The sequence below is a fragment of the Pan troglodytes genome, chromosome 3 (assembly GCF_028858775.2).
Source record: "Pan troglodytes isolate AG18354 chromosome 3, NHGRI_mPanTro3-v2.0_pri, whole genome shotgun sequence".
NCBI classification, from domain to species: domain Eukaryota; kingdom Metazoa; phylum Chordata; class Mammalia; order Primates; family Hominidae; genus Pan; species Pan troglodytes.
In genome coordinates, this window is record NC_072401.2 from 96534533 (window position 1) to 96561791 (window position 27259).

Sequence of the window (27259 nt, forward strand, 5' to 3'; positions counted from 1 at the left end):
TAGAAACACTAGTAGAATGTAGTCTGCTTGGATATATGCAATTTGAAATAAATAAAAGAAGAAAAATTGTAGATGCTTGAGACTGAGTAAAAATACGTAGTTTATTTAGTTTATTTTAAAAAATAGGTTAGCCAAACAGTAATGAGTTTTACTTGGGAAACCATAACTAAGAGTAAAAAATATGAAGCATTTAATGTATTATATTTAGGTGCTAAAATAAAACTGCTGTGATTACCATTTTAGTTGCAATATTTTACTCCGTCATTGCATTTCATTATCTAAAATTATCTTCATCTATCCATCTTTAGGTATAAAAGACAAGAAACCAGACCTCGATACAGCATTGGGTTAGAACAGGATGAAACTTACATTCCTCCTGGAGAATCCCTGAGAGACTTAATTGAGCAGTCTCAGAGCTCAGGAAGTGGATCAGGCCTCCCTCTGCTGGTATGAGAAGAACACATCTTGAATTTAAAGGAAATGTTTTCTGAAAGAACTGTCAATGAATATGGGGTTTCACTTACTGAAATAGGGCACTGGACAAGGAGAAAGCTCTATGCAGTCTGTTGGACATCTGATCTCAGCTGCAGGGCTTCCTGATAACATTTTGACATATTGAGAGTAAGGTGATTGTTTTTTAATGTAGGTGTATGGTTACAATCCAGACCCTCAGACATTCTGATAAAGAGCAGATTAGACAACATTAAACACGGGACCATCTTCCCTGTGTTTTCCATAAGGATAGCATTACCGCACTTTGGCCTGGCTTTTGAAGGCTAAAGTATTACTACCAACTGGCTTCTCAGTATTTCTACAGAGAAAGAGGGTTGCTTTTCAGCTGTGGGGTTTATGTTTCAGGGTAAGTTCTGGCTTTTCCATTCAGGAGAAGCTTCATTTTCTGATGGTCAGCACTGCCAACCTTGAAGAGAATATATGAGCAAATACAATTTGAAAATCAATAGTATTACACTTATTTTTTTCTAAAAGAGATGTACAAATAGTAAAATCCCTTTTGGTATTAATGAATTAGATGCTCTTGGAATTTAAACTGAGTTCTTCCAGTGTTTCTTGCCTTCAAACTCATCTTTCCCATTACTGTGGAGTTCTTTCTCCAAAACCAGTGATCTTGCACTGTTATGTCCTGGGTAAAATATCCTAATACCCAATACTGCTTGCAGGTCTTCTTTCCCAGCTTGGTATGTGTGGCACATAAACTCAACCTGCCTTCCTGACGTCTCCTCCCACCTCTTCCCAGTATGCTGCCTGGGCTCTAGCATCACCTTTGAGTAATTGTTTCTCAAATACAACATATATCCATGTCGTTGCAAATGTAATCTCTTTACTGGACATCACTCCAACTCATGGCTCAAGGCCTACCTCATGTTTTACCTCTGTGACAACTTCTCAGTTACCCCAGACTAAGCCAGTCTATTTATCTTCTGTGATAACATTTTATTTTTAGCACTAATAATGGCCATTTAAAATAATGTTATAATTAGTGGTAATGTTCTTGTGTCTTTTGGTGGAGTCTGTCCTCTTTGGGGTAGAGGTTACATTTTGCTCACTTTCTATCCCCAGTAGAGTGGCTGATTTATTAAAGGCGCTGTTCAATAATTTGTTTTTAAAAAGCTTTCAGCTCCTACTTTTAATAGCTATAAAAATACTGTCTTGTTTCTATAATCCAGATACCAAAAAATAATATTTGGCTCACATAATATAATGATTAAAAGCATATATTCTCAAGCCAAATTGTCTGGGTTCCAATCCTGGCCAGACATTGGCCTTTAAAACTAAATCAAATTCTCATTTAGTCCTCATAGCAACCCTATAAGGTAGTACCAGAAATATCAGTATAACCCTGTATTACACATCAGGGGTTACAGGCCCAGATAGGTCAGCTAGCTAGTACATGGAGAAGCCAGGATTCAAACCCAGATGATCTGTGCTCTTAACATTAGTGAGATGTGAACTGAATGTTGGTTAAATAAAACAAGAAAGTGCATTTGATGGCGGTAGGATGGGAAGGAGGGTTCTATAAAACTCAGTTCAATAAAGAAAAAGTCTCTATTACAGATTTATTTTCTGGTTTTAAGATTTGGTTATTAAGATAAACAATGCAGAGGTATACAGTTCTCTCTCCATATATTGGTATGTGAGTGAATACCTCATCTTAACATTGATTTGTTATTAATTTTAATAACATAATGGGCAAATTAGTGCCTTATATATAACCACATACTTGGATCTTGTGTTTAACAAATGACTTTATACGTGCCCTTTAATTTTGCATCTTTTCTTTTTCATAAAATGTCAATCTTTTCCTACTTTAAAAGGAAATAATATCGTAGGGCTGTTGTAAGAATTAAGACTGTGTGTGTGTGTGTGTGTGTGTGTGTGTGTGTGTGTGTTCTGTGTGTGTCTTCTCACAGTCCTGGAATAGTGATAATTCTTTATAACTCCTTATACATTCAGTTATTCTCAGAGTACATGAAATATAGTGATCTTTTTGAAAGTACAGTTATAGTCATTGTATCTTACAGGCATTTTATTTATACAATCAATCTAAAAAGTTGGTATCTAAGAATGTAATATAGAATTAAAGTTTAGGTACAGAAGGACCAGAAACATTTGCTAAATCAAATAAAAACTAAAATAAATCAGTTAAAAAATTTTGCAGTTATATTTTTAGGTCCTTACATGTTATAATAGCTTACTTTCTATCTTTGGGATAAGTTGTTCCTATTCTATCAAGTATCGCCAATTCTGTCAAAACTTATAATTAAATTCTAAAATGTATTATCATTAGAAAAAAAAGCAGATGCAAAACTGCTTATGTTAGGAAATTCTCCATAGACTTACATGAGCAATGCTTTGTAAGATCTGTAAATTAAATATTTTTCTTTAATAAATGTGGGAAGTTTCCTCTCAAATGAGTGATTTCCCTGTGTATGAATTTGGCTCCCAACTGGTGCCCATGTTGCTCCTGTTTCCTTATTTGGGAATGGAGTACAGTGGACTCAACATGATGTCTCATGGCGCACGGGGCTCCTAAAGGGAGGACGGCTGCATTACACATAAACTTGCTTGCTTATTTCCATCAAGCTTCAGTGGCTTCATGGTACATCAGCAGTTCTTTTTTAATAAATTACGAAATTTATAATCTTCATTATAAATAATATATAATTTATAATGTCCCCCCAAAATGTTCATGCCCTAATCCCCAGGATTTTTTTTTTTTAAGACAAGGTCTTACTCTGTCACTTAGGCTGGAGTGTTGTGGTGCGATCTTGTCTCATTACAGCCTTGACCTCCCAGGCTCAAGCGATCCTCCCACCTCAGCCTCCCAAGTAGCTTGTCACTACGGGTGTGTGCTACCACACCTGGCTAATTTTCATATTATTTGTAGAACTGAGTTTTTGCCATGTTGCCCAGGCTGGTCTTGAACTCCTGGACTCAAGGGATCCTCCCTCCACAGCCTCCCAAAGTGCTGGGATTACAGGCATGAGCCACCGTGCCCAGACCTAATCCCTAGAATTTTATGTTCTATGACAAAGGTGAACAAAGGTTGCTGACGATAAGATGAGATCATTCTGGATTATCTGGGGTGGCCCAATGTAATTGCATGGCTCTTAAAAGTACAAAAAGAAAAACTTTAAGTTCTTAATTGGTGTAAAGTATATCTCTACAAAGAATACATTCCAGTTTGCTGATCAGGTGTTATAAGAGTTATACGCTAGATTCCTTATGTCCTCTAAATTATATAAATTGTAATAGATGCTTAGCCCTTTCAGTCTTGGAACCATTGATATCAGAGTTCTTCAAATATTTTACTGTAAGTACAGATGTGATGAAGATCATATATAAAGAGACATTTAAATTTAATGCCACTTAACTCATATTTTCATTCTCTTTGTCTGTACTCCACTCTTTATAATATTGTTCAGAGCTCTCTTAGCGCTTGGTAAATAATATTATCTCCAACTTGTTACTTTCTCTTATTAACTTTTCTCTCTAATATGCTGGTTTGTCTACCTGTTTCGCATTTTTTATTGTGACAGTTAACTGTCTCATTACAAAAATGTAATTTCCATTAATCTTTTCTTGCTTATTTTTTATTCAATTTTCATTTCATTTAGAGTTACTTGGTATTCTGTATCTCAGAATTCCAGTATGTAATCTGAAGAGGTTAAATCTACTTGGGTTGTTTCTGTTGACTCTCATTTATAGTGACTGTTTCTTTGTTCTAAAGAATTCATTCTCTATAATCTTCTCTCATTCTCTTCCTTTCTTCTCTCCCTCCATTTTTTTTGTTCTCCTTTTTCCTCCCCATTCTTGGATATTTCCTTTATTTCCCTGTGAGCCCAGGAGTGCATTACAGTTTATTTCTTATGTTATACCCATGATCAAGTTGTATGGTGGCAAGAGTTCCTTCAAAGTACTATTATCCCGCCATAGTCACGGCATGAAAAGTATTCTGCAAATGGTTTCCTCAAGAGAGCATTTGTAATGAGGAGCCTTGGCATGCTACCAACCCATAGCAAATTTAGTACCATTCGATGCTCTCTGCTTAATGCTGAAGCCCTAGGTTCAGTTCCTCTGGTTTTAAAGGAGTCAGAGTTTAAACTCTGGATTCCAGTTCTGGTATTATTCTTTGCCCAGACGGCAGCTTGGTTTATCGTTCCCTGGTCTGGTCTCAACTCCTTCCTTCCCTCCCTCCTTCCTCCCTCCCTCCCTTTTTTCTTCCTCCCTGCATATAGATTGCCTTTATTTCTGTATGTGCCTAACAATGCATTACAATTTTGTTTTGTTATATTTATACATGATTAGGTGTATGGTGACGAGTCTCTTCAGAGTATGTAGTAGTCCATTATAACGGGGAAGTGCAAGTATTCTACTCTGCTGATTACTATGAACCTACTCAGGTTTTTTCTCTGAGAAAATAATAATACTAAAATAAAATATTTCATAATTTGGAAGCAGTGTTTTGAACATTCAGAATCCACACTCAATCTCAAATATGTTTAAAAGAGTGTAACATAAATTAATAAATAAATACAAATAAGTTGTCTATATAGAGAAAAATACTAGCTAAATATATTTTACATGCAGTAATCGTTTCTTCTCTGGAGAAAAAAAGATTAAACAAATCTGTAGCGCTGTGAATACACTAACAGTGTGTTTTGGGATTTCACAGGTCCAAAGGACTATAGCTAAGCAGATTCAGATGGTGAAACAGATTGGAAAAGGTCGCTATGGGGAAGTTTGGATGGGAAAGTGGCGTGGCGAAAAGGTAGCTGTGAAAGTGTTCTTCACCACAGAGGAAGCCAGCTGGTTCAGAGAGACAGAAATATATCAGACAGTGTTGATGAGGCATGAAAACATTTTGGGTGAGTAAAAGTCTGCATAGCTATGTTCAGGGTTTCCTAGCTTTCCTCTGTCTTTCTGTTAACATCTGCATGTTAACTCATCTGTCTAGACCCGTTGCGAAATGTATTGAAGTTTTCTTCTTGGCATGGGCCCAAGAACATCATAAGTTTCTAATGGGAGACCTCACAGGAGGAATGACTAAGGCACTTCTGTGAGTGAGTGGTAGGCTGGAAATGGAATACTCTCAAATATTTTTTCTTTAGAAACAGGAAATGCAAGTGTAAAACCAGAATTTCTTAGGGTTTCTTAGGAATTTGAAGGAACTTATTTTTGTTTAAATGTTGAGAAAAGTTGTAGGAATCTTATCTGCAGGGTTTATTTATATCAATAGTTTATATTGAGAATTGATTTTGTTTCGCAAGTTAGAAATGATCTGTCTGGATCGTTCAAGTAGAAGGAGAGTAAGCTAATCAGTGGGGTATATTCCTTAATTCAAGAATTCAAGACCCTGTTTTGCAATGTCTTATGTGTAACTGTAATACCATAAAGTAGTTTATATACCATAGTAGTTTGTAATACCATAAAGTAGTTTAAACATCAACTACTGATTAGGAAGGGACCATATTTTCAGATGTAAACTCTTAATCTTTCCCTACTCCTACAGGTCTTTTTCTTTTCTTTTCTTTTCTTTTTTCTTTTTTTTTTTTTTTTCGAGATAAAGTCTCGCTCTGTCACCCAGGCTGGAGTGCAATGGTGTGATCTCCGCTCATGGTAATCTCTGCTTCCCAGGTTAAAGCAATTCTCCTGCTTAGCCTCCCGAGTAGTTGGGATCACAGGCACATGCCACCATGCCCAGCTAATTTTTGTATTTTTAGTAGAGATGGGGTTTCACCATGTTGACCAGAGTGGTCTTGAACTCCTGACCTCAAGTGATCCACCCACCATGGCCTCCCAATGTGCTTGGATTACAGGTGTGAGCCACTGTGCCTAGCCTTACTCGTACAATTTTGATTGCTTCTTATTGGTATTAGTCATTTAATACCATCATAGGCATAGTCAGGAAATTGAATGAAATGCTAAACAAAAATTATCTATGACAAAGAATGATGTTTGAGAATATGAATTATTCCTGATACTATTTGGAAAACACTAAACCTTTTCATCTTTTTTCCTTTTAGGTTTCATTGCTGCAGATATCAAAGGGACAGGGTCCTGGACCCAGTTGTACCTAATCACAGACTATCATGAAAATGGTTCCCTTTATGATTATCTGAAGTCCACCACCCTAGACACTAAATCAATGCTGAAGTTAGCCTACTCTTCTGTCAGTGGCTTATGTCATTTACACACAGAAATCTTTAGTACTCAAGGCAAACCAGCAATTGCCCATCGAGATCTGAAAAGTAAAAACATTCTGGTGAAGAAAAATGGAACTTGCTGTATTGCTGACCTGGGCCTGGCTGTTAAATTTATTAGGTTAGTATCAAAGTGAACAAATACATGTTTTATGACTCTTTTCTGTTACTTTTTATTTTGTAGCGCAGTGCTTCTAGGATATTTAGTAGAAGAGGAATATCATTAATTTTGACATTTGACGGGGAGAACCACCAAACATTTTATTAGCAACACAGCATATTTGGGTCTGTTCTATTGTTTCTATGCTCATCAGAGACATTGCTTAGAGACTGTTCACATTAGGTTTGCAGCTGTCATTAAGTTATATAGAAAAGAAGTAGCTAATTCCTGGGAATACGTAGTCAGAATTCTGCATAACATTTGCAAGTAGGAAAAAGTTTTGGGGAAAATTTACAGATTATATATGGATAAAGACAATTTTTATATGGTATAGGAAAGACAACTTGCATAGATGTTTTGGGAGAAATGTTAGAAACTAATAAACAAAACCCAGCTGTTATTCAGTACTGTTATCCTGTACCTGAAACAGTGAATTTAACATCTGTGCACATAAACCAGAGCATGTTGTAAAACAGTGGTTTTCAGACCCTTAGGGCTGCTTGGGTTACATCAGTAGCTTCTGCACAGTAGGGAGGGGAGATGATAGTTGGGACTCTATTTTGCTTACTCTTACTTTAATCAGAGAGGCTCCTTCCATCTCACAGATGATTTAATTCGAATAAATGGTTTCTCTGTTTGGAAAACAAAACAAAATGAGCTTGCAAACCACTGGTGTAGAGAAATCATCGTATAACTACCTTTTAAAGAACTCAGTTTAGGCTTAGCCATTAATAAATGTTGGATCATCTTGTGGATTTTTCTAAGTAAGACTCTGTAATACATGGAGAGGAGCACAAAGAAAAAGTCATGGAGATTATTAAAAGTTTGGAAAGTAAAATTCACAAAAAAAGACTGATTGATTGGTATTTTCGGCCAGAACTGAAGGCTGAGGTGTGATTTAATAACATACCCCAAATATATGAAGGTCTTCACCATGTAAAGGATGGGAAATTGAAGTTCTTGATCTTTAAAAACAAAGCAAGAGGAAATGATTTGGACTATAGATTTAAGTTAGAAATATGAACCTCCTGCCAATAAAGATTATTAAATCCTTTCTCCCTTCTGATTTTTTTTTCCTCTGACCTACAACCCTTTTCAAGTCTTCCTATAAAAAAAAAAAAAATCCCACAATGCTTCTTAAATTACCAGCCTCTCTCTCCTTCTCTCACCCTGTTAAATTTCTCCCAAGAGTTCCAAAAGATCATCGGCTTCGAAAACCCAGCAATTTGTTAATAGTCTTGTAATTTGGCTTCTGTTCCATTCTCTTTGGACACTGCTGTATTCAGAGACACCACTGGGCTTGGTCACCAGAGGCCTTCTCTATTGCCATCACCCTATCCACAGTGTCCAAACCTTTCTTTCTCCTGTTTTCTTGGTGTATCTCTGTACTCCAACTTCTCCTTTCTCTCTCTCCACTGGCTCTGCTCTCTTTTTACCTCTTACGTATTTTCCGACTGCTAGATTTCCTGCTGTATCTGCATTTCCTTCCTAGTTCCCAGTTTTGGCTGATCCATTCTTAATATTAGGTATCTGACATCATCTTTCGTTCCCTAACTTTTGATTTGCTCAAGTGAATGAATTTTCTTTCCACAATATTCCCATTTGTACTGGGCCAGTGTGGGCCTTCTATACCATTTTTCTAGATTCTGGGGTGAAGCATTTTGAGTTACTTTCTCTTTGTCTCTCCTATTTCCAGTCTTTTGTACATGCTGCCACTGAATTTATTTTCTTGAAGCCTAATTTTGGGCATCAAAATAAATTCATAGTTTCCTGTGGCTTCGTATTAAAATGTAGTTAGAGTCCTTTGGTGCAGTGGACTCTTTTCTTTTCTGACCCTGGGCTATTCTTCTGCCCTATTTCCACCACACTTCTTACCTTTGGCAAGATTTATTCTGAAGACTTCACACTTCTCATACCATCAAGTGTTTATAACATGCTTTTATCATTACCCGAACACCCATATCCCCTTCTGTATCTAGATCACAACTACTGATCTTCACAGTTTCTTCCTTTGAGACACCTTCTTTTTTTTATTTTTATTTTTTAGACAAAGAGTGGCTCTGTCACCCAGACTGGAGTGCAGTGGCACCATCACAACTCACTGCAGCCTTGACGTTCGAGGCCCAAGCAGTCCTCCCACCTCAGCCTCCTGAGTAATTGGAACTTCAGGCATGTGCCACCATGCCTGGCTAATTTTTTTTTTTTTTTAATAGATGGGATCTCACTATGTTGCCAGGCTGGCCTCAAACTCCTGGACTCAAGTGATCTTCCTGCATCAGCCTCCCAAAACGCTGGGATTATAGGCATGAGCCACCATGCCTGGCCCACCTGCTGTTTTTTTTTTTTCATTATACTTTTAAGTTCTAGGGTACACGTGCACAACGTGCAGGTTTGTTACATATGTATACGTGTGCCATGTTGGTGTGATGCACCCATTAACTTGTCATTTACATTAGGTATATCTCCTAATGCTATCCCTCCCCCCTCCACCCCACGACAGGCCTGGTGTGTGATGTTCCCCACCCTGTGTCCAAGTGTTTTCATTGTTCAATTCCCACCTATGAGTGAGAACATGCGATGTTTGGTTTTCTGTCCTTGCGATAGTTTGCTCAGAATGATGGTTTCCAGTTTCATCCATGTCCCTACAAAGAATATGAACTCATCCTTTTTCATGGCTGCATAGTATTCCATGGTGTATATGTGCCATATTTTCTCAATCCAGTCTATCATCGATGTACATTTGGGTTGGTTCCCAGTCTTTGCTATTGTGAATAGTGCCACAGTAAACGTGTGCATGTGTCTTTATAGCAGCATGATTTATAATCCTTTGGGTATATACTCAGTAATGGGATGGCTGGGTCAAATGTATTTCTAGTTCTAGATCCTTGAGGAATCACCACACTGTCTTCCACAATGGTTGAACTAGTTTACAGCCCCACAAACAGTGTAAAAGTGTTCCTATTTCTCCACATCCTCTCCAGCACCTGTTGTTTCCTGACTTTTTAATGATCACCATTCTGACTGGTGTGAGATGGCATCTCATTGTGGTTTTGATTTGCATTTCTCTGATGGCCAGTGATGATGAGCATTTTTTCATGTGTCTTTTGGCTGCATAAATGTCTTCTTTTCAGAAGTGTCTGTTCATATCCTTCGCCCACTTTTTGATGGGGTTGTTTTTTTCTTGTAAATTTGTTTGAGTTCTTTGTAGATTCTGGATATTAGCCCTTTGTCAGATGAGTAGGTTGCAAAAATTTTCTCCCATTCTGTAGATTGCCTGTTCACTCTGTTGGTAGTTTCTTTGCTGTGCAGAAGCTCTTTAGTTTAATTAGATCCCATTTGTCAATTTTGGCTTTTGTTGCCATCGCTTTTGGTGTTTTAGACATAAAGTCCTTGCCCATGCCTATGTCCTGAATGGTAATGCCTAGGTTTTCTTCTGTGGTTTTTATGGTTTTAGGTCTCACATTTAAATCTTTAATCCATCTTGAATTAATTTTTGTATAAGGTGTAAGGAAGAGATCCAGTTTCAGCTTTCTCCATATGGCTAGCCAGTTTTCCCAGCCCCATTTATTAAATAGGGAATCCTTCCCCCATTTCTTGTTTTTCTCAGGTTTGTCAAGGATCAGATAGTTGTAGATGTGTGGTATTATTTCTGAGGGCTCTGTTCTGTTCCATTGGTCTATATCTCTGTTTTGGTACCAGTACCATGCTGTTTTGGTTACTGTAGCCTTGTAGTATAGTTTGAAGTCAGGTAGTGTGATGCCTCCAGCTTTGTTCTTTTGGCTTAGGATTGACTTAGCAATGCGGGCTCTTTTTTGGTTCCATATAAACTTTAAAGTAGTTTTTTCCAATTCTGTGAAGAAAGTCATTGGTAGCTTGATGGGGATGGCATTGAATCTATAAATTACCTTGGGCAGTATGGCCATTTTCACGATATGGATTCTTCCTATCCATGAGCATGGAAAGTTCTTCTATTAGTTTGTGTCCTCTTTTATTTCATTGAGCAGTGGTTTGTAGTTCTCCTTGAAGAGGTTCTTCACATCCCTTGTAAATTGGATTCCTAGGTATTTTATTCTCTTTGAAGCAATTGTGAATGGGAGTTCACTCATGATTTGGCTCTCTGTTTGTCTGTTATTTGTGTATAAGAATGCTTGTGATTTTTGCACATTGATTTTGTATCCTGAGACTTTGCTGAAGTTTCTTATCAGCTTAAGGAGATTTTGGGCTGAGATGATGGGGTTTTCTAGATATACAATCATGTCATCTGCAAACAGGGACAGTTTGACTTCCTCTTTTCCTAATTGAATACCCTTTATTTCTTTCTCCTGCTGGATTGCTTTGGCCAGAACTTCCAACACTATGTTGAATAGGAGTGCTGAGAGAGGGCATCCCTGTCTTGTGCCAGTTTTCAAAGGGAGTGCTTCCAGTGTTTGCCCATTCAGTATGATATTGGCCGTGGGTTTGTCATAAATAGCTCTTATTATTTTGAGATACGTCCCATCAATACCTAGTTTTTTGAGAGTTTTTAGCATGAAGGGCTGTTAAATTTTGTCAAAGGCCTTTTCTGCATCTATTGAGATGATCATGTGGTTTTTGTCTTTGCTAGGCAATAATCAATAGCCTACCAACCAAAAAAAGTCCAGGACCAGACGGACTACGTTTATTGATTATGTTCATTGATTTGTGTATGTTGAACCAGCCTTGCATCCCAGGGATGAAGCCCACTTGATCATGGTGGATAAGCTTTTTGATGTGCTGCTGGATTGGGTTTGCCAGTATTTTATTGAGGATTTTTGCATCGATGTTCATCAGGGATATTGGGTCTAAAATTCTCTTTTTTTGTTGTGTCTCTGCCAGGCTTTGGTATCAGGATGATGCTGGCCTCATAAAATGGGTTAGGGAGGATTCCCTCTTTTTCTGTTGATTGGAATAGTTTCAGAAGGCATGGTACCAGCTCCTCTTTGTACCTCTGGTAGAATTCAACCATGAATCCATGTGGTCCTGGACTTTTTTTCGTTGGTAGGCTATTAATTATTGCCTCAATTTCAGAGCCTGTTATTAGTCTATTCAGGGATTCAGCTTCTTCCTGGTTTAGTCTTGGGAGGGTGTATGTGTCGAGGAATTTATCCATTTCTTCTAGTTTCTAATGTATTTGCGTAGAGGTGTTTATAGTATTCTCTGATGTTAGTTTGTATTTCTGTGGGATCGGTGGTGATATCCCCTTTATCATTTTTTATTGCATCTATTTGATTCTTCTCTCTTTTCTTCTTTATTAGTCTTTCTAGCAGTCTTATCAATTTTGTTGATCTTTTCAAAACACCAGCTCCTGGATTCATTGATTTTTTGAAGGGTTTTTTGTGTCTCTACCTCCTTCAGTTCTGCTCTGATCTTAGTTATTTCCTGCCTTCTGCTAGCTTTTGAATGTGTTTGCTCTTGCTTCTCTTGTTCTTTTAATTGTGATGTTAGGGTATCAGTTTTAGATCTTTCCTGCTTTCTCTTGTGGGCATTTAGTGCTATGAATTTCCTTCTACACATTGCTTTAAATGTGTCCCAGAGATTCTGGTATGTTTGTGTCTTTGTTCTTATTGGTTTCAAAGAACATCTTTATTTCTGTCTTCATTTTGTTATGTACCCAGTAGTCATTCAGGAGCAGGTTCAGTTGCCATGTAGTTGAGCGGTTTTGAGTAAGTTTCTTAATCCTGAGTTCTAGTTTGATTGCACTGTGGTCTGAGAAATAGTTTGTTATAATTTCTGTTCATTTACATTTGCTGAAGAGTGCTTTACTTCCAACTGTGTGGTCAATTTTGGAATAAGTGCGATGTGGTGCTGAGAAGAATGTATATTCTGTTGATTTGGGGTGGAGAGTTCTGTAGATGTCTATTAGGTCTGCTTGGTGCAGAGCTGAGTTCAATTCCTGGATATCCTTCTTAACTTTCTGTCTTATTGATCTGTCTAATGTTGACAGTGGGGTGTTAAAGTCTCCCATTATTATTGTGTGGGAGTCTAAGTCTCTTTGTAGGTCTCTAAGGACTTGCTTTATGAATCTGGGTGCTCCTGTATTGGGTGCATATATATTTAGGATAGTTAGCTCTTGTTGAATTGATCCCTTTACCATTATGTAATGGCCTTCTTTGTCTCTTTTGATCTTTGTTGGTTTAAAGTCTGTTTTATCAAAAACTAGTATTGCAACCCCTGCTTTTTTCTGTTTTCCATTTGCTTGGTAGATCTTCCTCCATCCCTTTATTTTGAGCCTATGTGTGTCTCTGCACATGAGATGGGTCTCCTGAATACAGCACACTGATGGGTCTTGACTCTTTATCCAATTTGCCAGTCTGTATCTTTTAATTGGAGCATTCAGCCCATTTACATTTAAGGTTAATATTGTTATGTGTGAGTTTGATCCTGTCATTATGATGTTAGCTGCATATTTTGCTCGTTAGTTGATGCAGTTTCTTCCTAGCATCGATGGTCTTTACAATTTGGCATGTTTTTGCAGTGGCTGGTACCGGTTGTTCCTTTCCATGTTTAGTGCTTCCTTCAGGAGCTCTTGTAAGGCAGGCCTGATGGTGACAAAATCTCTCAGGATTTGTTTGTCTGTAAAGTATTTTATTTCTCTTTCACTTATGAAGCTTAGTTTGGCTGGATATGAAATTCTGGGTTGAACATTCTTTTCTTTAAGAATGTTGAATATTGGCCCCCACTCTCTTCTGGCTTGTGGAGTTTCTGCTGAGAGATCAGCTGTTAGTCTGATGGGCTTCCCTTTGTGGCTAACCCGACCTTTCTCTCTGACTGCTCTTAACATTTTTTCCTTCATTTCAATTTTGGTGAATTTCACAATTCTGTGTCTTGGAGTTGCTCTTCTTGAGGAGTATCTTTGTGGTGTTTTCTGTATTTCCTGAATTTGAATGTTGGCTTGCCTTGCTAGGTTGGGGAAGTTCTCCTGGATAATATCCTGAAGAGTGTCTTCCAACTTGGTTCCATTCTCCCCGTCACTTTCAGGTACACCAATCAGACGTAGATTTGGTCTTCTCACATAGTCCCATATTTCTTGGAGGGTTTGTTCGTTACTTTTTACTCTTTTTTCTCTACACTTCTCTTCTCACTTCATTTCATTCATTTGATCTTCCATCACTGAAACCCTTTCTTTCACTTGATCGAATTGACTACTGAAGCTTGTGCATGCATCACGTAGTTCTTGTGCCATGGTTTTCAGCTCCATCAAGTCATTTAAGATCTTCTCTATGCTGTTTATTCTAGTTAGCCATTCGTCTAATCTTTTTTCAAGGTTTTTAGCTTCTTTGCAATGAGTTTGGCCATCCTCCTTTAGCTCGGAGAAGTTTGTTAATGCCAATTGTCTGAAGCCTTCTTCTCTCAACTCGTGAAAGTCATTCTCCGTCCAGCTTTGTTCCATTGCTGGTGAGGAGCTGCCTTCCTTTGGAGGAGAAGAGGCACCGATTTTTAGAATTTTCAACTTTCTTGCTCTGGTTTCTCCCCATCTTTGTGGTTTTATCTGCCTTTGGTCTTTGATGATGGTGATGTACAGATGGGGTTTTGGTGTGGATGTCCTTTCTGTTTGTTAGTTTTCCTTCTAACAGACAGGACCCTCAGCTGCAGGTCTGTTGGAGTTTGCTGGAGGTCCACTCCAGACCCTGTTTGCCTGGGTATCACCAGCGGAGGCTGCAGAACAGCAAATATTGCAGAACGGCAAATGTTGCTGCCTGATCCTTCCTCTGGAAGCTTCGTCTCAGAGGGGCACCTGGCTGTATGAGGTGTCAGTCGGCCCCTACTGGGAGGTGCCTCCCAGTTAGGCTACTCGGGAGTCAGGGACCCACTGGAGGAGGCAGTCTGTCCGTTCTCAGATCTCAAACTCCATGCTGGGAGAACCACTACTCTCTTCAAAGCTGTCAGACAGGGATGTTTAAGTCTGCAGAAGTTTCTGCTGCCTTTTGTTCAGCTGTACTCTGCCCCCAGAGGTGGAGTCTACAGAGGCAGGCAGGTGTCCTTGAGCTGCAGTGGGCTCCACCCAGTTTGAGCTTCCTGGCTGCTTTGTTTACCTACTCAAGCTCAGCAATGGCGGACGCCCCTCCCTCAGCCTCGCTGCCGCCTTGCAGTTCAATCTCAGACTGCTGTGCTAGCAATGAGCGAGGCTCCATGGGCGTGGGACCCTCCGAGCCGGGCGTGGGACCCTCTGAGCCAGGCGTGGGACCCTCTGAGCCAGGCGCGGGATATAATCTCCTGGTGTGCCGTTTGCTAAGACTGTTGGAAAAGTGCAGTATTAGGGTGGGAGTGTTCCAATTTTCCAGGTACCGTGTGTCATGGCTTCCCTTGGCTAGGAAAGGGAATTCCCTGACCCCTTCCGCTTGCCGGGTGAGGCGATATGCCCCACCCTGCTTCGGCTCACACTGTGTGGGCTGCACCCACTGTCCGACAGGCCCCAGTGAGATGAACCCAGTACCTAAGTTGGAAATGCAGAAATCACTCATCTTCTGCGTCACTCATAGTGGGAGCTATAGACTGGAGCTGTTCCTATTCGGCCATCTTGTAACTTCCCCACCTGCTGTTTTTAGTCTCCGTTCTTATGTCTTCTAATGTAACTCTGTGCTTATTACCATGAAATGTCTTGCCTGTTATGTAGTCATCATGGACTACTTACTTGTCATTCCCAATGGAAAGTAAGCCCCTTGAAAGTAGATAACATGCATTTTTCAGATTTGCGTTTCTAGTGCCTTTCCCTGGTGCTCATTACTTAACTTTTAATGGATAAATGATTCCATATGGAACACAGGATGAAGGAAAAAGAACTTTTTTCCTAACACCAGAGATTCTACACATTCTGGACGAAATCCACCTTTCTAATCTTACATTCTACAAACTCTCCAATTTGTATGCTTTCTTTTGCAAAACTGAGCTGCTTGAATTTTCTCCTTATATATTCCATGCTTGCTGTTGCCTTGCTTTTGATTGCACAGTCCCTAGCTTGGAAAGTCCCTGATTTTCCATGTATCTTAATCCAGTCTCAGAATCACCTCTAAGTCACTTGATTCATCCCCCAGCTGAGAATAATGACAGCATCTTCTGTACTACTCTTTAATTTCCCGGTCTTTGTCTGCTTGGTATTATAATTATTTTGGGACATGCTTCATCTCTCCTACCAGTGATGGTGCATCCTGAGAGCAGGATACATGCCAGCTTAATTAATATATTTCCCATTTAACATGACATAGTGAGTTACCCATTATAGATATTCTAACATTGTTGTGAATCAATAAATGTAGGCAATAGCAAAGTAACTGAGACTCATCTCCTTTATAGACCTTAAAACAAAAAAGGAAAGTGAGTATCTATTATATTATAGAAACTTAGTTCTGCTTAATGGAAGGAGAATGAACTGAATGACCTCTCAAGTTTCATACAAACCCTGATTCTAGGAAGTGGAGGGACTATTTTAAGGGATAATTCAGACATTTACTTGGCATATATTAACTACTTCATCAAGAGATGAAGAGATGAAGATGATGGCTCAGATGTTGGCTGTGCAGACTCCTATGGCCATAGCCTAGCTGTGTGAGGCCATCTACCTTTCTGGGCCTCAGCATCATCTTCCATTACATGCAGGTTACATTTGATCATTTCAGAGGTGCTTTTTCTAGTTTTATTTTCTATGTTTCAAAGTTTGCTCTTCTCAGTTTTTGAGCCTAATTTTAAAAACTTGCTTTATGTGTTTCTTTAGTTTCTACTCTTTTTTTTTTCACTGTTTTATATTGTATTTGTGCACATATGCATGGATATTTAGACTTTAATTACAAGTGGAGTCACAGCTTACCCTGTGCTGAATTCTCTGACTTCATATGAGAACTTCCTGTGAGACAGTCTCTGTGTAATGGTAAGTGTTCTCTTAGGCTTTTCAGTCATTTCTGAAAGGCTCCCAGGGAAGTTGAGAGCCACAGAGAGGGAGCAGACTGTGCCTTAGAGATTTCCTGCTCATATAAATTTTAAAATGCTGTATTGGTTTCTTCATGCATTCTCTTGACAGTGACGTAAGTGCTGATGCATTTCCTGCTCAGCAGAAATTTAATCCAGGTGATGTGCTGGCGGACATCACCATTACCTTCAATCTCTATTGGGAGGAGAAAACAATGACACATGAAATGCCTTGAAGAAACTTACAAAGCTTTTCACTCTTCACTCTGAAGAATTCAGCAACCCCTCTGAGACTTCAGAGTCAGAACAAAATATTTTCATATGGGAAAAATAAATCCTGGCTAGGGCTCTCTGGTATTAAATTAAAATAGAAAACCTGCAATAAAGACTAGACTGTCACACTGATGTCCAGTGGATGATTGTGAAATTATCCAAGTACAAAAGAGATAGGGTAGCTTAGTTCGGAGGGTACTGAATTTCTTGAGTCTTGCTGATATGATTCTTTTTAGCACTGCTTTTGGTTTGCATTTTAAAATTGATTTGGCTAAATGACCCACCAAAGTCATAAAACTAAGCTCATTCGTGGCATAGTGAACACTCCCAGTCAAGGTTTCTGCAACCATACCCGCCTTATGTTGAAGACTTTTTAGTTCTAAAGTTCTGTTTCTAAGATACCCTGAGATTTCTTGGGATTTTATCATAGCAGCATTGAATGTTGAAAGTAGCTGCAGAAAACTCCCCTTATTGGTGAACATCTGCCAGGCAGAGTTCAATTCTGCAAGTCAGTTCCTCAGCTATCTCTAGGATGCCACAGGAAACCCACAGGGATGTGCACAGCCCCTTCTTCCATAGACTCTTGAGAATTTTTTATGCTTTTGGGGAATCCAAATCATCTTGCTGAGAGAGGATTTAACATCCTGTAGTATATGTAATGGGTAGTTAATTTCAGACATCACTTACAAGCCACAGGCAAACCCATGGCCTCCTTCACATGTCTTCTCATGCCTCCTGTTTTTTTCACACACTCTTTAAAGTACAGTTCTTATTTCATAAGAAGCTTTTTAGATTTTTTAAGGGGTACAATGTTTGCTTCTCTTTTCTTTCTCCTGTCTATTATGTTTTTTTACCTTCCTACTTCCTCTCTTTCCCTTTCCTCTCTCTCTTTTAGGCATCAACAACATCCAGCAGGAGAACCATCCGCATGTGCCCAAAGGCTCAATGAGGTAGAGCCACCTTGTTGGAGCTAGCAACTCTTTCCCTGCGCTCGCCTCTCATTGCCACAGCGGGCTGTGCTTAGGACTTTCATGAGACTCTTACTTCAGTTTATGGTACAGTGGGGAAGGTGCCCTGTGCTCAGTCAAGTAGTTGGGGCTCTTTTTTTTTTTTAACATAACACTTTTAGCCAGAATTTCTGGGTTTAGGTTTATAACTAAAAGGCTTAATTAACATGAAAAACATTTAATATATTATGAGGCTGAAGAGATATTATATTTTTTAAAAACCCCCCTTACTCCTTGCCACCGAAACAAAAATCTTTTGCCTGCCCTCATTTAATGCATGATAGTCAAGAGCTTAAGGCATGCACTGTTCCCTGAGTCCACTGGGGTGCTCATGTTTCATTCTCCAACCTGCTCAGGATCCCAGCTGAAGGCTCCACTTTCAGCCTTTCTGCACACACAAGCAGCCCCATGACTTCCCTCCCACAGTTACACTAACACCTGCAGTGCACACACGCCATACCAGGCAGCAGTGCTGTGCTAAGGGGCACGCCAGGGGCGGTACACCAGGCACGGGCAGGAAGGGAGTACACTGTCGATAATAAAACTGATTAAAATCCTACTTTTATTGTCACCATGTGCCGCAGTTCTAAACAATGTCAGTGGCTAAAATATGTCTCCTGGCAGAGTGAGTGGCTCCCATCACCCCCTCCTTGGTATGTCCTTCCCTGGCACCTTCAGAGGAGAAGAGGAAAATCATAGTTTCATGTGTCTTTTAATTTTCTTGTCTCTCTCTCTCTCTCAAAGTCTTTCCCTTTGCTCCCCTTCCCTACCCTCAAAACCATAACCTACAGAACTGTCACTTTGTTAGTGTCTTCCCTGGGGTAGAAGAGCCACTTGGAGTGTCCATAGACTTATGAAGCCCTTTGATTATCAATGTAGACCTCATACTCCACCATGCTGGCATTTTCTATATCATACCACTGTCATTCAAGTGACTTTGGTCAGAAATATGAACTTGGTTTTCTGGCCTCTTTAAATAATCCTAGCTGAGAGCAGCCCTGCATTTTGAGATCCAGATGAATGCAGACATTAACCTCATTCGTACCTGGTACAGTAGGGAACTCAGCATTATTCACTGCTTGTCTGGGAATTCAAAGGAGTTGTGTTCCCCTTTGCATTATCAGCCGATAGCTCCCATATATGTTGTGCCTTTTCCACATTATATAGTTGCTGGTTCCTGGCTTCCAAAATACGAACAGCTCAGGTTTGAAGATGTTTTTACTGGAGATTGTGATGGAAGATAGTACATAAAATTTAGTCCACCTGGACATTTCTCCCAATTTTTTTTTTTTTTTACCCCTACAGGGCTTAGTATCTTATGACCCTAGGCTAGAAGAACAGAACCCTTTTTCTCCCTCACTGAGTTCCCCTTTACCCCCAGGCTCTCATTAATTTCTTACTCAGAAAATTGTAGACATTTTCATTTTATCCTGTTCTATCTCCACTGTCCCTAAATGTTTATTGATTTTTTGAGATGAGGTCTCCCTCTGTTGCCCAGGCTAGAGTGCAGTAGTGTGATCTTGGCTCACTGCAACCTCTGCCTCCTGGGCTCAAGTGATCCTCCTGCTTCAGCCTCACAAGTAGCTGGGGCTACAGGCATGTGCCACCACACCCGGCAAATTTTTGTATTTTTAGTAGAGACGGGGTTTCACCATGTTGCCCAGGCTGGTCTTGAACTCCTGGACTCAAGCAAGCAATCCACCTGCCTCAGCCTCCCAAAATGCTGAGATTACAGGCATGAACCACCACACCAGGCCTTTTTTTTTTTTTTAAATACTCATTGAAGCATGATTTGAAAACTAAGAAAGCTTTTTTCCTGGAGAGGAATTTATCTGACATCTCTTTATTTTATTTTCCTCAAATTGTATTTCCTTCTAATTCTACTTAAGTCTGAATCTCTTTAGTACTCACATTAACAGGGACAAAAGCCATGTTGGATCTAGTGGCAGCATTGATTATTGAAGTATAAAAGGGCAAAATTGTCTACTCTTATAATTCTCTGAACCCTACTCTTAATAATGACCTCTTTGTGCACACATTTCTAACCATTCTCCATGGGAAAGAAGAAGAGAGATAACATTTCTTCTGTAGTGAATGCAACACTTTTGTTTTTAATGGGATATTTTCAGTTCTCCTTCGTAGCAGCTCATTTTCTCTGTAATTTTATCCAGTTTATTTATATCACTTTTGTTCTTCCCGTCCTTATGCCTATAACCTGTCCTGTAATCCTTGAAATGTACATTTTTCTAGTTCTGGATCCTGCTGGGTTCTTTTAACTTATACTATACTTAGAAATATATATACTTATATTTGTGATATAAACATACACAAAAGTATAAAAATGAGACGCCCATGTAATATGAACAGATGTTAGCAATTTACCTTGTTTTTCTCTGGTTTTTCTTTTTAAAAGAAATAAAATGTTGAAGATAGCCCTGTTGCAGTCCCATTCCTTTTTCATTTCCTGCTATCCTTCCCAGAAGTAACCAGTATCCTATTTATGTCTCCTCTGTATGATTTTATAATCTGACTTCATATGTATGTAGCTACTGCAGTACATAGGATTATTGCGTGGGGTTGGAATTATTGTCTCTGAGTCTACAGCCCTTGTGCAGTATCTATCTTTTCTTGTCAACCTTGTTTCTCCCCTCCATAGCCCTCTGTGGACAAGGAGGCTAGAGGAAGCTAGTGCAGAAGGCACCCTGCCCTTTTCTGCCTCCTTCTTTCTCCTAGAACTTTCCGTCTGTTGTACTGTCTGTTCTCAACGTGTACCACACCATCTGACTCTACTGCCATTCTCTTTTTCTTCCTTTATTCTTGGCACCCCAGTGTTAAATCACATTTATTTCTACTTTTGGCTTTAGGATTAACACAAGCTTGATTTTTCTCTGCCATTATTTGGGAACAGGTAAAATGATGTTACTGAAAATCTAAGAAAGAAATGTAGTCTAATGACTTTCAATTATAGAAACATGCCTGAGGGAAGAAGGGGCAGAGCTAAATGTTTTGGAGGATCTGACACTTTACAGTATCAGATATGGATTACCTATAATTCTCATGTTTGTTGTTTAAGTGTAGTGCTAAAGGCACTTGCCAATAGGTTGATAGTGATCTTTCACAAAATTAGTTTGCTCAACAAAATTCTATTTATCCTTCTAGAAATTGGTAAGATCTCATTTTATGGCCCATGCAGTCCAGAGATTTTTACATTTCCCTTTAAATTATCCATAGCAAAGTTTAGTGTAAACAAACATTTTCCTTCTTTCATTTAAAGTACATTATTTTCCTGTCATGTGCAAGACACACTGCGAATGGAGAAGGATTGGGGCTATGCTCTTTGGGGATATACCAAATGACTATGACAAGTATTTGGGGGCTCAGAGGAGTTGATAGTCTTCAGTTGGAAAACAGATTACTTACTCAAATGTTACTAGGGAGATTTATTCAGCTACTACTAGGGCAAACGTCTAGGGTGGGAGAGGAAGGGGAGGAGAGAGATGGCTTATTGCTGAATATGCATATGTATTTAAGGGACTATGTAAAGGACTGATTTTTGGCATTTGGTGGACATTCAAAATCCTTGAGTGTATGTTTTTGCAGTGTTTGAGAAAAAGAATTTAGAGATGAACTATGTATAGTCCAGCTGTCACAAATTTTAATTCTATTATTAGGTCACAATTACCTTTCATTTTTCTAATAGATATCTCTACATCACACATTCCATTATCTTTTCCTGACCTCCCAAATCCAAACAAACATTAAGGAGCTAAGAGTAAGAATGGAATGAAATTGCCTAAAATCTTTATCAACTGTGGTCAGATTACACCTTTGGCCTTTCTAAATGCCCTTCTGTGTGGATTGTCTTAAGATTCTTCTTGTTCTGGAATACAGTGGAGGTCTTTAACCATCTTCTTTTCATCTGCAAACCCTCATGTTTGTTTTCTCTGCATGGGACCCAGGACTTCTTACCTGGGGTCACCACTATCTTCCTCATGATTAAAAATTAAAATTAGGACATGCTGGCACCACATTAGTGAAATCCCTACTCTGCTCCCATGAGAGGTGTCAGCAGGTGGAGTAGGAGGAGAGCGTGCTTTATGAATGGAAATGGAGCTTTTGTAGCATCTATTCAATCTGACATGTTTCCAGTTTACCATTAAGTCTCTTCTCAGCATACTTTCCTCCCCTGTCATTTATCATTTACACATACAAATGACAATTTTCTATTATACCAATAAGTGCTGAGAATTAACATTTTAACCTCTTTTTCCAGTTTTAGAAAAGATCCCAGAACACTGGGACCTATGTTTGCATATGGTAAAGAATACCATCTGTTTTGTTTTTTAATTACACTTTAACTTTTTTTTTAACGTCTTAACTTTTATTTAAGAAAACAGGCTAGTTATTATTGCACCTAGAAAACCACGAGGGGCCTAATGAGTACACTGATGACATATCTGTTGATATGTCATCTTATCTAAAACATAAAATTTTAGATTAAGAATTCTAGCCGGAAGTGACTTTAAAATGTTCTAAAATGAAGTTTTATATTTTATGTTTTAGTAAATGTAAAAATTTTGAGATATTCAGAGTGACACTTAAAATGTTCTCAAATGACAAAAAATGACACCACGTATTTCATGTTGTAGAAGTGGTCAAGGCAATGAGATCAAACCCAGAGGTTTTTTATTTTGTTTTTTTTCCTGAAGCCACTAGTGTTTTGGTATTGACTATCTATGACAGCAGGATAAGTGTGATATTCGATAAATGAATCTGTTTTCCAGGCTGAGGAGAAATAACATGTAAATTCTTGAGAGTCAATAGAGTGTAATGAAAAGCAAAAGCAAAAAAAAAAAAAAATTCTTGGGAATCAGGAGGTAGAAAGGTTTATTCAAGATTTTCCACAGAGTTCAGCTTAATAATGAGTTTCTGTACCTTTTTGGTTTTATAGTATACCTTATTTGGTTATAGTCTGTTCATCTGTCATATCTAGGGTTTGTTACTTTTCTACCTAGTTCCTTTACTTTCTGATGAGGTACAGTACTTAAGTATCTAATATGTGCCTAGTACCATGTTGGCAGGGCTTGTACATGTCATCTCATTTAATCATCAGCCTAGTCATTCAACACCCTTAGAACAGGCGCTGGAACTGTGGCTCCAGCTCATCGCACTGAAGCAATGGTTCCCAAGTGCCATTGTGCAGGTTGTTGTCCCTCCGTCATTACTCTTTTCCCAGTCTATGGGAAGGAATAGTAAATGGGCCATGTTGTAAAATTTTCAGAAAGTTAAAGATGTTATATTCCATTATTGTTTTCTTCCTTTGAAAAAAAAAGTTAAATGCTATTTGGTTCATAAAACAATAGTGATAGTAGAAAGCTTTTTTATATGTCCCACCTTGTCAGAGTAAAACAATTGCATGTCTTTGTTGGTTCTCTCCTTCTCCCCTTTTGAAACTTGTTTATAGATCTAAGAGCTTTACAACAGCTGGCTTAAAAAATATTGTTTCACACGAAATTGTCATGTGTGCATGCCCATTTTAAGAGTAAAGTTTTTAAAATAGGAGGGGAAGGAAGAGGGTTTTTTTACACATTTAATATATATTTAGCAGTTGTTTAGGGTATAAATTTGGTCTATTGGTAATGCAATTTTAAATGCTGCAGCTTCATTCTGACTGAGTTTTATCTTCATTGTTTTTTTTTCTAACTTTTTTTAAGAGATGGCATCTCACTATGTTGCCCAGTCAGGCCTTGAACCTCTAGGCTCAAGCTATCCTCCCACCTCAGCCTCCAGAATAGCTGGGCCTACAGGCATGCACCACAGTACCAGCTTGCCTTTCATTGGCTTTTAACCTGTAAATATTTAATATAGCTTTTGGCAAGAAATATTCTTTAAGAAATTGTTTTTATTCCCTGGAAAGTTTTTCTTTTCCGCCTTTCACTAACTAAAGCCATTGTTTCAGAATCACCTTGATTCGTACTTGTTGGTCCTCTTCAATGCTGTAATGCTTTGCTTTACTTTTTCCTTAGTGATACAAATGAAGTTGACATACCACCTAACACTCGAGTTGGCACCAAACGCTATATGCCTCCAGAAGTGTTGGACGAGAGCTTGAACAGAAATCACTTCCAGTCTTACATCATGGCTGACATGTATAGTTTTGGCCTCATCCTTTGGGAGGTTGCTAGGAGATGTGTATCAGGAGGTAAGAAACAGTGCTGTCTTTGAAAAGCTACTATTAGAGCTACTATAAATCCTTTCTTTCTGATCAGAAATCAAAGTTATCATACTGTCTATAAGATCTGGTTTTATTTTCCCCTTTATTTCTGTTGATGCAGTCATAGTGCTTCCAGGAAATTATATTCGACATCCTAGAATAATCTTTGACTGCTTCCTTCCTCCAGCTGCCACTAGACACACTGTCAGCTTCCCCTGCTTTTTCAAGCATCACTGTTTTCTGCTCTGTGTATTGTCTCATTTCTGTCTTGGGTTCTTCCTCCAGCAGTTGCTCGATGAAATCAAACCCCCTTTTCTGTCCCTGCCAGTTTATTCTCACCTAGCTGCTGGGCCCCATCCCCAACTCCATTCCCTGGGATTTCCTCTGCAGAGATGACAGTAGGACATAAATGTGGGGTCGGACACCCATTTCTTACCTTCTGTATTTTTTATAAAACTTCCCCATAAAGCAATTTGAAAACATCAGTTTTTTATCAAAAGGAAATAAAGTATCAGAGTATTATTTTTTATATTGTTTTTTCTACACATATGAGGATTCCCTAGTAAAAACAATTATAATGAACAAGAAGACATATTTAAATATTAAGAAGTATTATTACTTGTACTATTTTGATTGCTCTACAGTCTGTCTTCGAGTAAATTCTGACACCTTTTAGGCAAGGAGCTGAATCTTTGGCTTTTCTGTATCAACTCTTCTGTATATTATTCCATGGTTGTGCTCATTAAAAAACCTTGATGCTGCTGCTCTTCCTCATAATGGCCAATTTAAGTCTATCTTCATGAAAACATGAGCTTGCTGAATATTCTGAAAGTGCAGCATGCACTTAACTAGTACTGAGATTTGTTCTTGTTCCTGCTATTTATCTGTGATGCCTTGGACAGGTTATAAACTTTTCTTTGTTTCAGAGTCCTCTTAAAGATGAATTGAATTATTGTATCCGCTTCTGTGGTTGTATGGTTTCAATGTAAAGATAATGAGAACTGCCTGGCACATAAATAGCACTCAATACATGTTAGCTATTATTACCATTAATACTTTTCATTTTGGTTGGTAGAGCCATAACATCTTTAGGTTCATATTTAAATACAAAGAAGAAACAGTTAATCAACCTGCATTCACACTTCGATAGAAAGATCATTATCAGTGGCACAGTGCCTTCTAATAATCACTTTGGGAATTCTGAACCTGTTTTAAGAAATTTGAAATAGAACACATTCTCTCTGAAGTGAGGGAACTATTTTGTCCAAAAGGAAAGTTAATGCAGGAAATTTTCTCTAACCAGATATTGAATAAATTTCTCATTCTAAGTGTAAAGAAGAAGTAACCAAAAAATTTAACAAATTTTCTATGCCTTGATTTCACGCATTATAAAGAGTAGATAAGCCTCACGTTTGCATTCCCAGCATTTTGGGAGGCCAAGCGGGGAGGATCACTTGAAGCCAGGAGTTGAGGACTAGTCTGGGCGATAGATTGGGACCCAGTCTGTATTTAAAAAGAAAAAAAAAACAAGTAGACAAGCCTTTTAAAAAAGTAATATGCTTATACTTAAGATAGCTTTATGGAAGTTGAAGGTGTAGAGAACAAGGTTATTTTTCTAATTATGTTTTCTTGAACATCTAAAACAAACAGGGCTACAGGAAGCCTATATTTGAAAGCCTGTGGGCCAAATACAGGAGAAATTATTCTCAGCTTAAAAACAAAGTAGCCTTATATAAACAGCAGGGTATTAATTGCTGTGCTAGGGTATTAATTTGCTTTGCTAGGGCTGTCTTTGGATATGGAGATTTGCTATAATGTTGCCTTATTGTTAGAGGTGTTGGAGTCCCTGCTCTGTCCCATACCAACTGAATGGACTTGGGCAAGTTACTTAACCCCTGAGAGCCAAGTTTCCTCATCTGAGTAGTGTGGAGAATAATGTCATCTCAGAAACGCATTTGTGAGAATTTAATAAGATAATTTATATAGCATACCTGTTTCCACAACTGGGATAGAGGAAGCTCTCAATAAGCGATTTTATTTTTCCAGAGAGGCAAAGCACACAAAATTCTATTTTCTAACACTTTATGAAGATATTAGAAGTTTTTTGGGCTTATCTTTCTAGTCCAGGCACTTCTGGGTGAAAGAGACACATCCAGATGTAGGCCTTTCCATCTTTTAAAGGAGAAGAAAGATAGAAAGGTTTGAGGTTTCAAACAGAGTTAAATGGCAGCTAACAGGAAATTTTGAAAACTTGATTACATGATATGGAGAAAAGAATAAGGACTATTATCCAACAGTTAGATTTGATTAATTCATAATTTTAAGTGGTGAGCTCTGCCCTCGTCTGTTGTAGTAGATACACCTACCCCACCCCATCCATCAGTCCATCCACCAGCGGAAAATAGGAGATGGGTTAAAGAGATGTGGGCTTTGCCTTCAGGCTGTTTCCAGGGCCATGGTCCTGAGAATGAGAAAGGGAGAAAGAACTGAAATGAAGCAGAGCACATCCTGAGTGTTAGGCCCTGTGTTTTTCTTATCTCATATGGAGGTAAAACACAGTGAAAGGAAATATTAACATAGATAATACATATAATTAGCTCTGTGGTCACAGCAGGGCACAGGACAAATGGTGAGTTGGAATGGTCTGAAAAAACTTCTGGACCTTCTGGTCCTTGATGATTTTATAACAGATTTGAGTTTACAAGAAAGAACATAACACAGACCCCAGATTTTGGCAGAGTAAGCCCCCAGTGAATTTAACGATGTGATATATAATCTGCCAACTTGACGGCATCATCTTTTTCAGATGAAAAGCAATGATATTTCTATAAAAGATGATTTAGGATAGGGAGGAGGGGTGCTCCCAAAAGATTGTTCAGAGCAGCAGCCTCTAATGTAATTATTATGAGGAGTTAATCTGAGAAGGTGAAAAAGAAGATACTAGAAGCCTGCATTTTTAAAGGAG

At 38.6% G+C, this 27259-nt stretch overlaps 1 protein-coding gene across 8 annotated transcripts in view; it reads left to right on the top strand.

The window, feature by feature from the left end:
- BMPR1B (bone morphogenetic protein receptor type 1B) overlaps positions 1-27259 on the top strand; it is a 397543-nt gene that overhangs the window by 363764 nt on the left and 6520 nt on the right. For all 8 annotated transcript variants that reach the window (XM_016951892.4, XM_016951890.4, XM_063809693.1 and 5 more), the window contains 4 exons: positions 309-447; positions 5195-5387; positions 6546-6843; positions 24107-24282. In XM_016951892.4, the coding sequence (XP_016807381.2) occupies positions 309-447; positions 5195-5387; positions 6546-6843; positions 24107-24282 (806 nt within the window). The remainder of the gene's footprint in view (positions 1-308; positions 448-5194; positions 5388-6545; positions 6844-24106; positions 24283-27259) is intronic.